Source organism: Plectrocnemia conspersa, unplaced genomic scaffold (assembly GCF_051122295.1).
Source record: "Plectrocnemia conspersa isolate PC_06_02 unplaced genomic scaffold, ASM5112229v1 ptg000008l, whole genome shotgun sequence".
In the NCBI taxonomy this organism is placed as follows: Eukaryota; Metazoa; Arthropoda; class Insecta; order Trichoptera; family Polycentropodidae; genus Plectrocnemia; species Plectrocnemia conspersa.
In genome coordinates, this window is record NW_028277172.1 from 1,696,895 (window position 1) to 1,712,958 (window position 16,064).

The following is a 16,064-nucleotide window of genomic DNA, read 5'->3' on the forward strand; positions in this document are numbered from 1 at the left end:
GGAGGTCTTTGAGAAGCATGTTTGCATCCTCTGTTGATGACCGTTAGAGCCAGGAAGTCTGCACTAGCCAACTCACATATGGGTGTCGCCATCTAGTTCCTTAAAAGGCTGACATTGCACATTGATCTGTTTAATATCAGTTTGTATCATATTAAATATATAGTTTTTTTATTTTTTACTATGTATTATTTATTTTATAAGCCATTAGAGTGACCTGTTAGATCATGATGGTTTTAATTTAATTAAAATAAATATAATATGTATTAAAAATATTTTCTAATAAGTGGTGGTTAAATTAACACTAAAGAAGTGTTGCTCTTTATGGTATTAAAATTGATTTAAAATAGATTTATTTTGAGTGGTTTTCAGATTTTATTAAATGACTTTATGATTTACTGGAAATCCTTAGCCGACATACAAACACTACATTAGCATAACAAGTTGAGTACAATTATTTAATTAGTCTTTATTTTACAAACCAACTAATATGCACCAGGCGACAGCTGTTAATAGTAACCCTAATCGAATAAAAAAACTGATACACCTGGCGGTTCGTTGACACGCGCCAAAGATTTGTCGTAATCGCACCAGGTGGTCCCATTTTGCACCACTATAATGTATTCACCTCGACCCATATGTAACTTTACGTTACATACATATTACGATCGGTCAAAAAAATACGTCATCAAAATTTGAGCAAATGAACTAAAATTTAATTTAAAAATAAATTCATCATCATATCTGAATTATATTCATATTCATATTTTAGATTTTTGGCATTAGTAAGATTTGCGGCCGCCCTGTGTAACATAAGCGGCACGCACCCTTCCCCCATTATATTCGGCGATGACCTATCCCTTGTGCATATATTGCGTATTTCAAACGAGACTTTGACATATTCAGAGAGTAAATACAGATGCGTTTTAAAAATATGATTTTTTTAAATCTGGATTTTAATTTTTTTTAGCGGTAGTTTCGGGTAATGCGTTTTTCGCGCAGCGCGCGTCACCTTGACACGAGAGCGTCCGGCCGAAGCTTTCGGAAAATCTCACTCTTTCTCGCTCGCACGCTGTGCGCATGCGCGCTGGCGACTTCCGTGCGTGGGGTGGATAATGCAACAACCTTTTGTGAACGAACGCCATTTTTAAATTTTATTTCTGAAAACCATTAATTGAATAATGAATTTTAATTGTGAGGAAAGATTTTTACAAAAAATGATTAAAATTTGCAAATCACGTTGGAATATATATATATATATATATATATATATATATATATATATATATATATATATATATATATATATATATTTTAAAATTAAAGTAGAATGTAACTGATATATATTCAGTCAAAATAAGGCAAAAATATTATATTATGGGCTTCAAAGGCGCAACGTGGTGTAACATGCCCATTTAACTTCAGTCAATTTATGTGTGGACCTGTCTATCCTAGTTAAGATTTGACCAGCTCTTTGTAGCAGTCCCCAAAAACATCATTGTATCTGGCAAACTTGGCTTTAGTAAGGTATGCAATCGCGACTCTTCATGGCACTAGCAGATAAAATCGCTGAGCATCGATGGATTGCCGATACCACCCTCCGGGAAATTCAATAAATTATATCCTAATGCTCTTACTAAAAAGGCACTAGGATACAAATACAGATACGACCCGTACTTGTTATTGTAAATATATCTAAATACATCTTAATCATATTTAACAAACAATGAGTGCTACGTTTTGCTGAGACTCCATACAAAAAGTGACACGCGCTCCGCATAACAAAATCGAGCAGTAAAGACGCCTAAATACAAACTTAGCTAATGAATATAATAAATCGTTATCTTTAATCAAACGTTACTTTAAAGTAGGAAATGTACAGAAGTATTCTAATTAACCCTTTGAGTAGTTAGTTAATTTGTTAGTATACTCCTGAGAGTGAGTTAATTTTACAAAAATTTTCATAAATATTTCTGTTTTTATTTATTTATTATTATTTATTATTGCATTATTAGTAAATATTAATAAAAACATCAGTGATTCTATTCATTTTATTGCTTTGATTTATTTTACTCCTTTTTTTTAACAAGTGTCGATTTTTTTGGATTATGTTAAGTTCATGTGGCACCCGATTTTCAAGCTTTTTTATTTTTATGTGGTTTTGCGGTTTAAGTGGTTCAGAACTGTTGGATTATTTCACTTTTGAGGTAAGTATCAAATTGTTCCAGATTGAAATAAGGTTCATCAGTTGGTTATTAACAAGCGAAGACCTTCATGTTCAAGAATCTTGTCTCTATGCAAGAATTTTTTAGAACCACTACTGTTATGTAATATTAAATTTCAAAAATGAAAAACTGTTATGAAAAAATGTTAGTGATAAGAAAACATGAAATTACAGAGTAGTAATATTTCTAAAAAGGGTAAAATCGGACTCGTGTCACAAGTGTTTAAAAGTCCAGCTATTTAGAAACCTCACTTATAATTGATTTACTGCTAAATTTAAATAGTTGATAAAATTGAGTAACCTTAAATATAAGTCAACAATTATGTATAAAATATTTTTTATTATTGCGGAATTTAGTTTTAAGAATCCCTTACTGTTTTTTATAAAATGCATAACAGTTTTATTGGTAATATAAAGAGAACATACAACCAAATGACACTTTTATTTCTTCTTACTTAAATTTGGAGTTATTGCAGTAAATAATAATTTTTATAAGTATACCCATCAACCGCATCGAAATTTCTGGATTGACGTATATACACGTCTAACGAAGCTAACAGATTAATCTCTAAAAATATTATTAAATTGGTAAATAAATTCAAATTTTGATATGAAAAATCTTTATATAAGCGATAGAGTAGATGCCATCAACACTGATTTTTTTAAATTATTTAAAAAAGTATTTGTTTTTTCTACAAAATGATTTTCTTTAAATTGTCGTTAATATGTTCGATATAGGCAACAAACATCGTTTTAAAATATATTCCATTGAGGATTGTAAAATATATATAATTTGATGTTACAAATCTATGTGCGCGTACATCAGCCAAAAAAATACCATTAGGCATTAAAAAAAAGCAAAAACATAGTGTCCAATTTATAACAGATTTCATCAGCATATAAAAAACATGTGCAATAAAACCTTAAAGATGTTGGGATTTATCTTGCGATACGTGTATCAATTAAGGCTTAAGGGAACTGTGTATCTTGTATAATTACTAATGCGCAGAACCCTCATGTACGCTTTTCTGGTCTGGTTGCCAAATAAATCAACTGATTTATTTTGAATAGAAAAGGTCGTTTTATTTGCTGTTCAAGCTGTTGAAACCAAAACCTAAAACGACACGTAGGCTCGAAACATTTTAGCCTGAACAGTAGATATGGAATAATGTACGGATGTGTTAATTTGTATAAAAATAATGAAGCGGTTTCATCAATGGAATAAAGTAACAACTATGTGCATTAATAAATGAATTATAATATTTATGTATTTACTATTGATGTTTATATAATATTTTATATGTATGTTTTGATTAAAATTGCTTAGTGTAATAACAATTAGATATATTAGCTAAATAAATTATTAATACCACAGATACAATGGAAACGCAATTTAATGATCATATTATTGCGACAATGACCAGCGTTACAGTAAATGCGCGATCGGGATTGATGATAAAATAAAGCGATTTGAAAAATATATATTAAAATTCCACAAAATAAAAATGTAGCGTTTTTTAAATGGAATAAAGAAACACCTTCGTGTTTCTTTATTCCATTAAAATTATAATATTATAATAGTATGTATGCTTAGATTAAAATTGTTTATTGTATTAACAATTAGCTAACTAAATTATTAAAATAAATAATTAAATTATAAATACCATGGGCTGTCGTTCATAGTAGTGTAATTCCTGCAAGAACACTGTTCTGGCCAAAATATGAACAGGTTAGGTGCACATGAGCGGCAGCGAGTGAACGTTAATCAGAACCAAAGACGGCCGGTGAAGCGTCGTGTCTCAGTCGCACGATCGTAAAACGCCGTTCCCCACCTCTCTCGCTCTGATTAACGAGTGCACCTATCCTGTTCATATTTTATGCGTTTTGCTACATAAAACGAGTGGCAGCGAACGAGCGTCGCGTCGGTCAGAACAGTGAACACAACAAAACACGTTTTTGCAGGAATTGCGGGGCTTTTGTTTCGGTACGAGGCAGTTTATTTTAAAGTTCCGTTCATTTTAAATTCAAATATAATTGTATATAAACAAATAAAATGTATTAACAAGTGAATAAATATTTAATTTGCAATTTATTTAGAATCGAGGATAATTTAAATTGGCAATATGTAAAATAATTTTCTGTTAAATTTTCGAATTTGAAGCAAAACGTACAGTTAATAATTAAAAAAAAATAATATTTGATCATTCGTTTGTTTATAATTTTTGTTGTTGAAAGAAGTCGAGTAATTTAGGTTAATAACAACTGTCACAAAATGGTATGTTTAGTTAATTTTGTATTTTTTGTGTTATCAGCTCAAGACACCGACAACAAGAAAACCGGCGCCGCCCGATTCCGCACCCCTGAACTGGGGGTCGCTCCTCGCTCCTCGCCACTCGGCGCTCGGGCTCGCTCGCGCGCGGTCGCGATGGCGGCGCACATGGCCGCTGCCGGGGCCCTGGCCTCGCGGTGAGTCTCGATGTCCATGGAGGGGTCGGAGGGTGGGCCCCGGCGCCGCGACGTCATCGTGGCTCCGGAGCGAGAGGGGCTCACCGTCATCGTGGCTCCAGAGCAGGACAAGCTCTCCGAGGCGGGGTCCGACGAGCTGCTCGGCGGAGCCCTGCGACTGGAGCCCCCCTACCAGACCCTCACGGCCGTCAACGGGCGTCTCACGCCTCCGGGCTTCGACGCCGGCTCGTCGTACGCCACGCTCACTCCTCTGCTACCGCTACCTCCCATATCGACAGTCAGTGATAAGTTCGCCTACCACGGAGGCGCAGGAGGCTCGTTCACGGTCATACAGAACAACCAATGCCTCAATCTAGGATCACCTTACATGCCCTCCATGGGCCTTTCGCCCGGAGGGTACGGCTCTCCCGGCTTGGCCAGGAGTCCTCTGAGTCCTCCCGGCTACAGCCAAGGAGGCTTGAGTCCCCACAAGAGCCTCTCTCCGGCGTCGTACGACTCGACCTACCAACGCGAGCTGGGAGGACGACGATCGCCTCTGAGCCCTCTCTCGGGCTCTCTACACAGTCCACCGCCCTCGAGTCCACCCAGGCAACCTCAGTTAATGGCATCGCCTTCACCGCCGCCGGCGCCCAGTCCGCAGCCTATGCTAGGAAAACAACTTATCTCTTCGGCTCCGTTGTCAGAAGCGGAAGAGATCAACACCAAGGAGCTAGCGCAGAGGATCAGCGCCGAACTGAAACGATACAGCATCCCTCAGGCGATCTTCGCTCAGAGAGTTTTGTGCAGATCTCAAGGGACGCTCAGCGATCTGCTGCGGAATCCGAAACCGTGGTCTAAGCTCAAGTCCGGGAGGGAGACCTTCAGGCGGATGTGGAAGTGGTTACAAGAGCCCGAGTTTCAGCGGATGTCGGCGCTAAGGTTGGCAGGTGAGATTGTTTTTTATAATGTTCACGCGCGGCTGCGCCCCCGATGCGGGCCCCATATTCTCGTTTCGGGAAGAATGCCGGTTTTGACGTTTACTTGTTGGCGATCGATGATAACCTACAATTTTATTTCAATTCTGATTTAATTTTGTCTTTAACTTTAATTAAAAACCCTTGTAAAATTTAATAGTACTGAATGTCAATAAAAATATCTCATTACTTTATTGATATTCAATTTAATAGCTTCTTAACCTTAAGGTTTTTCGAGTTTTATCGCGTCAAGAAGATTAAAAATTGATGATCGTTAAATTATTGTGTTTTCATAGTTTTACCTAAACTCACGGATACATATCGTGATGATTAATTAAAATTGAGCTAATTCGTGCATATATGGTATCATAAATATATGTTTAGCTCTTAAATAATATTACATATCGATGGCTTAAAGTGTAAAATTTCTAACTCTATATTTAACAACTTTAAAAGAGAAACAAAAAAAAACTAAATAAATGACATTGTTAAGTCATTTTTGTTAATATACGTTTATTTCAATAATGTAAATAATTTTACAAACATACTCTTATATTAGAAGGACCAGGAATTAAACCATAATTTTTTAGTGTAACATTCAACTTTATTAAAAAAAAACTGTTACTCAAAGTCGCAAAATATAACACCTTTTTCCATCATTTTTGTAAATTTTCAATGTATCTTTTGTAAAAACTTTGTGATTTTGATCATGTGACTATCAACATCGTTCGCATTTCGGATTTTTTGATTCTCGAAGAGTTCTCCATAGATAGAAAAAGATGATAGCTAGATGCAGGGTCGGGACTAGATATTTTGTCACCTGAAGCAAAGGGAAAAATTGCGCCCCACTATAGTTTTTTTTATATCATATACAAAAATAAAATATTACACAAAATAGATTTATTGATAATTATGTTATATAAAATATTCATTATTAATACAGTACAAAACAGTAATAGTACAATATTTATATACAGTTTTAAACAAATTAAAACTAAAATGCTTACAAACTCAAAAAAAAATATGGAATAAATATTATTTTACGGTTAAAATTATATTTTATACAATACAAGTATTTTGTATAGTAATTTCTTTCAACTTATTTTGTTAAACAGTCTACAACAAAAAGTTATTAAAACATATTTGAGATTGTCATATAATTAAACCCTTTGAGTAGTGAGTTCTTAATTTGTTAGTATACACGTGGGAGTGAGTTAATTTTATGTATATTTACATAATTATTTCTGTTGTTATTTATTTAATATTGCATTTTAAGTAAATAATAATAAAAAAATCAGTGATTCTATTAGTTTTATTATGAATTAGTACGTTTTATGAATTTATTTTACATAATTATTATATATTATTCGGTTTTTGTGGATTTTCCATAAGGGAAAATATTTTTTTAACTGATCCCATCCTTTTTATATAAAACTGCACTATAAACCAGGAAGATTCGAGTTTCTGATTTAATTCGTTGATGGTTTAAAGAGGATCGGATTTAACCAGAGATTTAATTTGTCTTTACCAAAATCCGACCATCGTCCATTACTAAGAAGATTATTCAGTATCCGATTACCCGATTTGAACTTTTGAAACTAGGATTGACATCTCTTGATTTTTAGAACTTTTTTATAATTTTTTTTAATGACTTTCGTAGCCATGGCTGCATTTAGTCGTTCGTCGAAAAAGACAGCATACAGTACTCTAAAGCAATATGTGCTTTGGCTTTTTGTGCTTGTATTTATATTTATGGTTGTTCTTATCGTAGTCACCAATTCGCTAGATTAGTAGTTAATTTGATACGCAAAATATTTATTGGAATTATTACAGTGTTTCTTAATTGTTGGTATTTGAAGGCAAATATGCATTTTTTAAGATTAGGATGAAAAGGTGTATTATATATTATTTTAAATGACTTGTAATTTAGAAAATATAGTATAACTAGTGGCAGGCATATGTTAAAATGGGACTAAATAATTATTTATATTTTTCATTGTTCGCGTGCTTTTTCAAATCAAATATCGGTCTAAGGGTCGCAATGGCGGCAAGCCTTTTAGAGCGAAGTTCGAAAATATTTTTATTAAATTTGAGTCCAAGTGTAAGCTCAGGTATTTAACGCTTGTTGCTCTCTTCATTTATGATAAATAGATATAAAAATAATTGCTTCTGTTTAAATTTTCCACCTCTCAAAATATTTATTTAAGATTTTTGTAATTTATTCGCGATTGGTTTAAAACCGTAAGCGTACGTAGTAAAACGCATATTTTTTAGTTTTAGAATATCGTTCGTATACAATATAAAGAACTACAGCTGGAATTTTACGCGGTATCGATGGTTCATTAATTAGTGCAACAACACTACATGAAACAATATGCTCCATTAAACTATTAGGTTTTTACTATTAGGTCATTTTATTACCCAAATATTCTTTTAAACACATAAGGATTATTTTCCCAAATATTTTACTAACTGATGGGGCGATAACTAATCGGAATTGTAGGATCCTTATCAGGCTTTTTATCGGATGAGTTTTTGTAGTTTTCCAAAAGGATGGGAAATACCCAAAAAATAGGCAAGCGTTTATATACATATGCTTGGTAAATAATGAATGCAAATTCCAGAAAAGTGTTATCTGATCTGTCGATTCCAGGACTTTTTTTATTTTCTAAGTTTTTAATGACATTTAAAATTGAGCTTATTTTGTGAATTTAATCATTATCTACCGCGGATGCTTTTAATTTTTTAATCGATCTATTTATTTCGAGTGTTCAAAATTTTTAGTGAGTTTCAAAGATGATTATGATGATTTGTGCGATTGAAATTAGTGATTTGTATAGATCAAATTCGCTTATCTTATCTTAATTCTATCGATGAATATGACCAGCACGATAGACTAATGGTAATACCCGAAGGGCCTGGATTCGAATCTCATACAAACTTTTGTGTTTTTAAATCTTTATTGTTCCTGGAAGATCAGAATTAGTGATTATTATATAATTATAGGGCAAGTTTACCTAGATTTATCTTATTGATAATGAATATAACCAGCACGATAGACCGATCGTATAATCGGTGTATAATATCCAAAAGATCTGGGTTGGAATCCAATATGAATATTTGTGACTGGGAGATCGGAATTGGTGATTATTATATATTTATAATTACGAACGATTATCACAAATGATGTTTTCTTAGATTTTTCTTAGCTCATGGATGAATATTATGATGATAAATTTAAATTGAGCTAAATCATATATGTAAGATTTAAAAAATATATAATAACGAGCTACTTCAGCTTATTATATATACTATATAGGAGATTTTGAACTCACAGTTAAACGTTCTATACAATTTTCTCTTGATTTAGAGAAAAAAATTGTGATGAAAAGTTCTATCTCCATACAATCTCCATACATCTCTTAAAAAACATTAATGTTTGAAATATGAATGCTAAAAATATATTTTGTGTATATGATGAGATTGCAAAAGGATTGTGCATTATGACACTCTTAAGTTTACCAACTGGATCGTTTGCACGTGGAATAAGTTTTCACTTGTCAACAGAAGTCGAATAGTTCTCAACCTAACAATGTGCAACCCCATGTAACGGGATTACCTCTCGATAAAATCAAGGAACTTGAAAGATTTTATCTATATCATTCTCCGGACTTCCGACTACCATTTATTTCGATCGATGCAACACTTTTTATACATAAAAAAATCAAAATGCAGACGATATGAAAGGGCTAATGGAATATTTTGAATCAAAGCTATCAACAATAATGAAATAAACCCAGAAGTAAGAGAAAAAAATATATATTTAAATTTATTAAAAAATTATAATACTCGTGGCCCGCGGGCCGCATGCGGCTCACATTACTTTTTGTGGTCCAAACAAAGTTTTTCTCTTTTCATGAATATTTAGCGCCCCGGGCAAAAAAAGTAACCACAAAAAAATTTCGTTTATGCATTCTGGTGGAAGCTATAGAAAAACGCACCTCAGACATTTTACGAATTAAGATTTCCGAGTTGACCTTTTTTTATTTATTTTTGCGGCCCATATAAAATCAAATCTTTTATTTTTGGCCCAAACCAGTAATGTAGTTTGACAGGCCAGCATTAGAATGAACAATATTCATTTAAGGATTGCCAATTTTTTAAGAATTTATTCATCGTAGCAAAGGTCTAAAAGCTCTTAATATTTAGTAGGCCCACCCTTAGCTTTAATTACAGATGCAACCCTTTTTGACATACTGTCAGCTAATGACTTGCAGGTGGACGGAGACAATTTTTTCCATTCTATCTGCAATTTTTTTCGCAGATTGTGTTGGGGAACATTTCCTTTTAATTTCAATAAAAATGCTGGTCTGGTGACCAGACCAACATTTAGAATGGCCTACTACGTTTACGCTTTTACGCTTTTAGAATGGCCTACACAATGACCAAACTCTGATCATTGTGTAGGCCATTCTAAAAGCGTCAAACCTTTTGACGCAAACCGACCTCTACTTTTTAGGGAAGTATGCTATGAAGAATTTTCTTGCTGGAATCGGATGGTAGCATGGTCTGTGTTTAAAAATATTTTCCAGTAAAAATCCATCAAAGTGGACTTCAACATTTAAATATAAATGTCATCATTCATACTACCTTTGTAAATATACAGGTTTCCCACCCCTGCTGCTGCCATGCAACCCCAGGCCATAACGCTTCCGCCACTATATTTGACTTTAAGTACTATGCAGCTAGCTACATTTGTTCTCCAACATTTTGACGCAGGTGTACTACACCAGGGGTCCCAAAAACTTTTAAAAAATGGTAAAAAAGTATGATTATCTTAAAAAATCATTTCTCTAAATTTTTTGAAATAAATTAGATTTTTAATATTTTTTTTTATATTATTCAATTTTAATTTAAAATTATCTTAAAGTTGGTGCGACCACAGGTGTAGCACATGTGGGTCGAAGAGTTGGAGAAGAATATCTTACTGATTGCGTAGTACCGAAAGTCAAATATAGTGGCGGAAGCGTTATGTTATGTTATGTTATGTAGCAGCAGGGGTAGAAAAACTGTACACTTGCGAAGGTAGTATGAATAGTGACACATGGGGTGCATCATTATTATGACCGAACCTGTACATTAAATATTTTTTATTTTTGTTTGCATAGATGTACAACATAATTAATATTTTTCTTAATTTAATGTAAAATACATTCTAATGTACAATAAAAAATATATTGACAATAAAAATACAAATTAAATATTTTTTATACATAGCCAAAATTTGGACGAAATATATTCAATATATTATAATAAGAAATATCAAAAATACCACGAACAATTAAACGACATTAAAATTATAAATTATAAAGATATGTATAGCAATAATATATTAAAAAGACTAATGTATTAAGTGTATCATGGTGCATCGAACTTAAAATTTTCGTACAAAAAATATTTGCAAAAATTGTTTGCGGTTGACTTTGGTTTAATTGTTAACAAGGAATACAATATTTTTTATATTGTTTATTATTTGTAATCAAATATTTAAAAATATTTATATTGTAGCTAATAAGGCACAGTCTTATTGCTGTTGCTTTGCTTAAGAATTTATTTGTCAATTTTGTGCGTCATTTATAATTCTTAAGAAAAAAATATAAAAATACGTAACAGGTTAATCAATTCAAAGAAGCCAGCTTATAATTTTGTGGAATATATTACTGAAAAACCGGTTAATTGCTGTCGGTTTTAACCAGTTTGGAAGCCCTATAAAAACTTCTTAAACATTTGTTACGTTATTATGATTGTATTATTTTTACCATTGCCTATTTAGAAATTCACTTAAGTTAACTTTATTATTCTTGTTAAGTAACAAATATACGATACATAGATATTTTAATATAATAAAAGTATGATTGTAATAAATTATAAAAATATAGTAAAGGTTTGCCTTAGGTTCTTTATGTGTGCTTCTGAATACTAACTTTTCTTTGATTCTTTGTGATGGCATGCTTTGTTGATCGATCAATTCTAATTGATTTTACTCATCAATCTTGTGGACTTTGATAGAAAAAGTATAATAGTGCCTAGCTGGTCAAATTTATACAGCTCTATTTTAGATCTACGTTGCTTATGTATGAGCCGGAATATTCTTGGGTTTAGAAACGAAATGCGGTATACGCGATTGTACATATCTGGCGTAGCCACGCCGACGCATTCACCATTCAAAAAATCCCCCACATTATTTTTTCACTACAAACACAACCCTCTCGCCCCGGGGTGCGTCGCCCCCGGAAGGGGCGAAGCAAGAGTCTGGTGCGTTGCGTTCTGGTCGAGGTCGTCAGATATTGATCGCGCCGGTGACTGGTCTGGTAGTGCTACCGCCGCCACGTGTTTCGTCCGAGGTTCGATTTTTCGCGAACCATTCACCCTTTTCCGGTTTCGATTCGGCGCCGCAGCTGACCTTCCTTCCGGCTATCGCGTTACCTTCCACAATGGCGTGAATACCCATCGCTCCTACCCCTGGGATTTGATTGACAGCTGGCGGTGCGTTCTTGAATACAATGTGCATGTTAGAGGGCATTTACCTTTGAAGTCATACAATTGAATGATCATCTCCCAATCGTCTTATCATAATTCAAAAATAGCACAGTTTTGTGTTTATATACCACATAAGCACAGTATGCGTAAACATATTGTAGTTGTGCAATTTGAGAACTCAATATTTTATATATTTTTATATAATATTTATTTTATCAATTTATTTAAATGAACGTGCTACGACTAGCATTATTTTGATTGTTTTATCTTCTTCTAAATAACAAAAAAAATCATCAATGTCAATTTATGTTCAAACAAAATGATATCATAATAAAGATGATTTACTAATTTATCGCGTCCCTGTAGTTTAAAATTAAAAATATTAAGGTGTTCATATATATCAGTTAAAAAGGCAAGACGCCGCAACCACTTTGGATTCGATAGTTCTGAGACAGATTTTGATATCTCACACATGAAAATATCAATTTCAGTTCTGAGCTTAAAAAGTCGCTTTAATGTCTTTCGCGACTCATATATCGCACTTCAGAATGGTACAGCAAATCTCCATACTCAGCCTCAATCATTTCAAGGAAACTTTTGAATTTACGATTATTCAGACCAGTCTTGCGAATGAAGTTTACTGTTGTTATTATAACAGACATTACTGAATCTGCGCCCAAAAACTTTACGCACAACGCTTGTTGATGAATTATGCAATGAAAATTCAAAGACTTTCCAATACATTTCTTTTCCAGAAATTCACTAAATTGACCGATAAATCCAATCATATTTTTAGCATCATCCATTGTAACAGCTGATAATAGATTCCAGTTAAAGTTTAGGGCATTAATAGTTTAAAATATTTTTTCACCGGTAGTTCTATCTTTCAAACTTTTTAATCCTACTTACGCTTAGGATATAAATTAATGTTTATTGCCGGATTATTTTTTCAGTCTATTAATTAAAATAATAATAATACTGGTATTGACTGTTTTTCTCTCGGTAATACCGGTATTATTATTATTTTAATTAATTAACAGAAAAATAATTCGATAATTAATTTAATTATTGATTAGCAAAACTAAAGCATTAAAATACCCGGTAGCTATTGTTTCGATATATTTATTATTTTATTTACAAATTATTTTAATTAAAACACAAAAAAAATATTTTAGAAAATTCGGGCGCAAATATTTCTTTTTTTTGGAACAATAAATCTAGAACAGCATCGTCTTTGATCAACCGCTTCTAGATGCCTCTAAAATTTTTATATCATGCCCATTTATTTTAATAAAATATTTTACTATTTATTTTTGCCAGTTGCGGTTATTCGAAAGAAGGGAGGGTGTAGAAAATTGTAAATTTGTTTGTTTAATATGAAAATTCTGATTTGTATGATTAATGATTGAGATGTAATTTATTTTTAATATTAATTTTAGAATATCGCAATAATATTTATTTTCGAAAGATATATTTCTAGTCATGTTAAGAGTTATATTAATTAGATTTGAGTTATAAATTTGTATATAAATATTATAGAATAAAAAATACGTTAATTCTGCATAACAATTTTAGTCCCAAACAATTTAGCCTAGCATATATTTTTTTTAATTATTGATTTGCATTTTTTCATAAATTATGTTATACATATGTATGTGCTATCAAATTATATAAACTTTTTTTGTGTATTCTCAATGATGTAAGATTAAAAAATATAATATGAATAAAATTTTATTAAAAACACACATTGACACATTTTAATTATATCTGCTAGCACAACCTATCTAAATGTTTTTTTCTTCTTTTTATTTAAATTTAATTTTTGAGATTTATTGTTAATATTTAACACCAATGTTTACTGAAGCATTTAGGTAAAAATATGTCTTAATGGAGATAAAAATAAAATAATTTCGTGAATGCAATGCCTTAATTTGTTTTTATTTCGCCAGCCATCCATATCATAAAAAATCGGCGCGGTCATTTCTCTGTTACATGTGAACTTATAGGTATCGTTAGACTTGCCGGATATAAAGCAAATGTATTCTTTTAATTTTGACACGTCGCGCATATACAAAAATACCGGCAGGGGTGATTATTCGCATAGATAGAACGGGCCGATATTTCGGCCCTCTTTCGGACCAAAAGTACTATTCTATCCCGAAAAAATAACTTACAGTGGGTTGTCATATTACTTATGAAATTTTGTTTTATCCATAAAAAAAATATATCTATGATTTAGGCACAGTAATTATTATTTATTAATAAGAACATTTAAACACTACATTTGTTATTTATCTGCATTTATTTTTTATTTAATAGTATTTTAACATTATCGCATACAAAAAAAAATTTTGTAACACCGTCTTAGTCACAATTACAGCTTGTATACGTCGTGGCATACTCTCAATGCACATTTTTACAATTTGCCTTAGCTCAAGAGAATGATGCCACACCTGGATGAAGGTTTTGATGAGCTGCTGCTTGTTTATAATCACCCCTTGACGTCTCGTGAGCTCTCACAGGCTTTCAATAGAGTCATGTCAGAAGAATTCCTTGGAAATGGCAATACCTGCACGTTTTTTCAGCCAGGAATGCAGTGAGTGACACTCCTGGCTTTATGGCAGGGTGCGGATCGTGCATGAATATATACTCCTGCCCACCAGGAAGCTAATATATTTTCTGACTTGAGGCAAGAACCGATTTTCCAGTACTTGTCTGTCTTGCACGATGTGTAGGCACCCCATCCCCTTGGCGGTGATTACTGAACACACCATGATACTGACTGGGTGTTTGACCGTATCTAGGAGACAGTCCGAATAGTATTTCTTCCCTGGGCGTCAACTGACGAAGAATGATTTTTTCACTAAAATTTGGAATATGGAATTGTCAGAAAAACACACCTCAAAAAAAACATGTTCACAAAATTAAAATTTTTAAAAGCTTAAAAAGCAAAAAAATATAGTTAACCGATTACAGTGTTCAATAGTCATGTGTTTGTGTGCTTTTCCCATTTTTTCCTTATAGCTTACCGTAAGGCGAAGTTTTTTTTAACTGGACGATGACCTTAGCCAATCTCCTCTGGACTGTTCTATTGAAGACTTTGATGCCTTTTTCGTTGACCATCAAGGTAACTCTTTCTGCAATTTTGGAGATAGACATCTCTGATTTTGCGGTCAGTACGAGATGTAGTGATACACTTTCTGCTACATTTTCCAATAAAATCCACCTCTAAGGGATTTTGCACCATACCGGTATTACCAGTAGTGTAATATGAGCTTTATCACTCAGTTTAGGGTAATGATCTCTAGGTCTGCAGAATCTCATATTCTACGATTTTTCTTAATATTTTCCCGAACTCATTTAGGGGATAAATGTAGTTTATTGTAGATGATTTATTGTATATGCCATGCAGTAAATCGTAGATTTCTCATTTTATAAAAATATCAAAGATCAGCTCATTGTGTCTGAATTATTAAACGATGATGTTCCAAATAAAACTTTGCATAATCATTATTCCAGGTGTAATTTACAAGGTGTTGTGGCATCCATAGGACAATGGCAAAACACAAATTAAAAAGTCATACAGATAGTGCCACGAAAATGGTGCACGTACAAACGTTAAAAATAAGTTACTTTATATCAGGACTTCTTAAACTTTTTTCATTCACGACCCTATTTTGTGATTGTGAGTTTCTTCGCGACCCCAGATAAATAAAAAATAAGATATATAAATATTTTGTGCTGAATTATCGATTAGGTAACAATTTACATACATATAAAAAAATATCGTTTTAGAATTTGCTTAGAAACATACAAAAATATGAAATTAAAAATTGCACAAAAATTTATAAAATTATATGCCTTATTATTCATCAAAACTGCAT

At 32.6% G+C, this 16,064-nt stretch overlaps 1 protein-coding gene across 4 annotated transcripts in view; it reads left to right on the plus strand.

Annotated features, from left to right (window-relative positions):
- The first annotated feature begins 4,631 nt into the window (after positions 1-4,631).
- The window catches only part of onecut (homeobox protein onecut), a 38,563-nt gene continuing 27,130 nt past the window's right edge, over positions 4,632-16,064 (plus strand). For all 4 annotated transcript variants that reach the window (XM_088190730.1, XM_088190732.1, XM_088190733.1 and 1 more), the window contains exon 1: positions 4,632-5,613. In XM_088190730.1, the coding sequence (XP_088046856.1) occupies positions 4,698-5,613 (916 nt within the window). In that variant the 5' untranslated portion in view covers positions 4,632-4,697. The remainder of the gene's footprint in view (positions 5,614-16,064) is intronic.